Source organism: Danio aesculapii, chromosome 3 (assembly GCF_903798145.1).
Source record: "Danio aesculapii chromosome 3, fDanAes4.1, whole genome shotgun sequence".
NCBI classification, from domain to species: Eukaryota; Metazoa; Chordata; class Actinopteri; order Cypriniformes; family Danionidae; genus Danio; species Danio aesculapii.
Window position 1 is genome coordinate 54513154 of NC_079437.1, and position 3015 is coordinate 54516168.

Consider the following 3015-nt stretch of genomic DNA (forward strand, 5'->3'; position numbering starts at 1 on the left):
ATGCCAATCCCAGTTACTTGGATGTCATCAAACGTTCACAGGGTACGTCACCTCCGGAAACATCGTTTATTATTATTGAATCAAAGTGTATATACTATATTTGTACAAGCAAATAGGCAGTAAACAACATATTTAAAAATATTTAAGAATAATGTATTTATATTTATTTAGCGAATGCAGAGTTTAAACAATAAACAAAGGTACACAATATGTGGCTAATTACTTTAACAAAATGACAAAATTAATGGACAGAAAATATGAATCTGCCAATAAACGGTGTACATTTACTATATCGTAATTATATATAGTAAAAAAAAATAATTTAATACTTTTTTTTCCATGAAAAAAGATCAACGAATTTCTGTAGTATATCAACGAAATTATAAAGAGTTTTTAGAGATTAGACATTTTCTATTACAAAGTAAGTTTTTAAAAAAGGTGTGAATTAAACACAATTATTTAAAAATGGTTTATTTTTACTGTAATCATTTATTTATTTGCAAATACAAAATTAGTAAGGTTAGTTCTAAACACTCTGCAGTAAACACAACTGCAAAATAGCAGAGAAATAATATTGATATAATCAAACTGATAGCAAAAAAACGAGGGGGCTGACATTAAAAATATTACTTAATAGTTACTGAATACTGGATAGCATTTATAAATATTTTTATAGAAAATTCAACAGGTTGAAAGAGTGTTTGATTGATCATTCCTCGACTCTTTTCAATTCTCTCTCTATATATTTTATTATTTTAAAACGAAAGTTCATTCGTACCATGCACCAGATTTTAAAATCGCAAAGTCACTACGGGAAGCCGCGGAGCTCAATCACTGACAGCACGCTCTTTCCCAGAAGCCTTTCCTCATATTGTACACAATCATCATGGCGGCGCAGGATGGTAGGTAGCATGAAAATGTACTTTTATGCAATTTCCACCGTGTTTGCGGTGTTATTTATAACCGTACAAGATCAAGTCCAGTAATTTGTGTCTTGTATTATTCTGAATGGACGTTCCTTTAACTTGTCAGGGCAATACAACACCTAGAAAATTTGTGATTAAAACAGCCATGTCGAAAACTTCGGCTGTGTCACAAAATCTACTGAGCTTTCTACTTCGACAGCATTCTGAGCGGTCGTCATGAGCGCGCACGTAACGTTTGCATATTTCTAAAACGTTCAAAAAGCGTTTATAGTCTTCACGGGACCGTTTATAACCTTAAAACGAACGTCCCATTCGAGCTCACAGTGGCCAAAGATGCTGTCTAGATAGGCAGCTCACTGGGTTTGGGACACAATCTTGCGAATTTTAGCACAGCGGGCTGGCTAAGTTAACGATGAGTCAGTTGTTTAGGATTACAAAACGGTCCCTCTTGAGTCCGTCAGGGTCAGTTATTGGTCTTAGTTCAAATCTCGTTTGGGGAATTTGCTAGATGATTCTGCGCCTTTGGACACCAGCTAGTTTAGATAGCTTTAAACGTGTTCAGTATACTAGACACTAGTAATTAATGTAAACACACACCATCTCTTATGTGGAATAGTAAAAACTCGAATTCAGAAAAGATTAGGATTGTTGTCTTGTTTTCTTTCATGGTAGTTATAAAATTAAGGTGTTTGTTAAAATTAAGATTTGCTTGTTTTGTTGATTTACTTTAGAATTTTCTTTATGTTTAGATATTATATCATTACTTTACCTTAAAACTGTTCAATGGGTTACAAAAAAAAAAACTGCTTTTGATTGATGCCTTCTCATCTGTCATTGTTCCCGCAGGAAGTGAAGTAGTAGGAATGGAGGCTGAGGTCACGCAGAAGGTACCAGAAGTGTTGTGTGAAGCTGCCGGACAAGGAGACGAAGCAGGCAGCGAAGCAACATCTCTTACCGATGGTGAAAGCACATCAGCTGAGCCTGCTGCGGTCAGCAATGGAGAGGAAAGTGACGAGGGGAAAGAGATGGTGGAAGTGAAAATCATCTGGAACAAAAACAAATATGATCTTAAAATCCCTTTAGATGGCACCGGTGCTAAGCTGAAAGAGAAGATTCACGCTCTCACTGGTAATGTAACCCCACATTCATGGAAGTTGTGGGTTTAACGTGATATTTATTTTAAGGGGTTCCAAATATGCTATTTGAGGGTTCCTAATTTTGTTTTGGAGTCTCTTGCTATAAGTTTACATGGATTCAAGGTCTAAAAATGCTTTTGCGTACTCATGTTTCATTTCGCAACACCTCATTTCTCAGAGTCGCACATGATTTGTTCAAAGATTCAGCCTCTCAAAACTATTGCTGTCCATTACACTGCTTTGCTCTGATTGGTCAAGTGGCCCAGTCTGTTATAAAGTGGTGGAGGGATGACTTCAAAACCCAAATTTGCAATAGTGTTTCTTTAATGCACTTAACAGCTTCAAAATTCACGTTGTAGATATGAGTGTGTAATTCATGTTGCAGAGATAAGTTTTGAAGTGTTGTCAAGTTACGTTCACTCTTAAAATTTCTAAAGACAATTTATTCTTCCCTTAAAGGTCCCATGAAATTGAAATAAAGCTTTTTAGATGTTAGTATCAGTATTGTTACTTCTTAGGATGTCTATAAGCTAGTGCACTCCAAAACAGTGGCAGAATTAGTGTTTAGAAGTAGGGCTGGGCGCTAAAATTGGTATCGATGTATATTGCCTGAACACCATTGTCAATAACGATAAAAAATTAATTTGGTATAAAATTTCGGTATGAAGCGCTATAGTTTTATTAACGTGGCTGCTGAGTGCAAGCCTTGGAAGTAATGCCAGTAAGCCTAGAGTGTAAGTTTGTCATTTCCAATTGAGGGGCACAACTCGCACATAGTGTGCAAGCAGTGTGCGCGTGCATTTTCCAGGTACACCTAGTTGAAAAACATCTGAACTTTTCCAAATGCTGCAAGTGCACCACGATTCATGTGAGTAGAACTAACAAATTTGCTTCACACTTTGTATGGAATATACACATTTCAGTAACAACTGCAGACTAATTACCTCAGAAAA

General features: G+C 36.0%; 1 protein-coding gene across 1 annotated transcript in view; it reads left to right on the forward strand.

Moving 5' to 3' along the window:
* The first annotated feature begins 819 nt into the window (after window positions 1–819).
* The window catches only part of ubfd1 (ubiquitin family domain containing 1), a 15344-nt gene continuing 13148 nt past the window's right edge, over window positions 820–3015 (forward strand). Inside the window, exons 1-2 of the mRNA XM_056454242.1 lie at window positions 820–902; window positions 1773–2054. Coding sequence (XP_056310217.1) covers window positions 887–902; window positions 1773–2054 — 298 coding nt within the window. The 5' untranslated portion in view covers window positions 820–886. The remainder of the gene's footprint in view (window positions 903–1772; window positions 2055–3015) is intronic.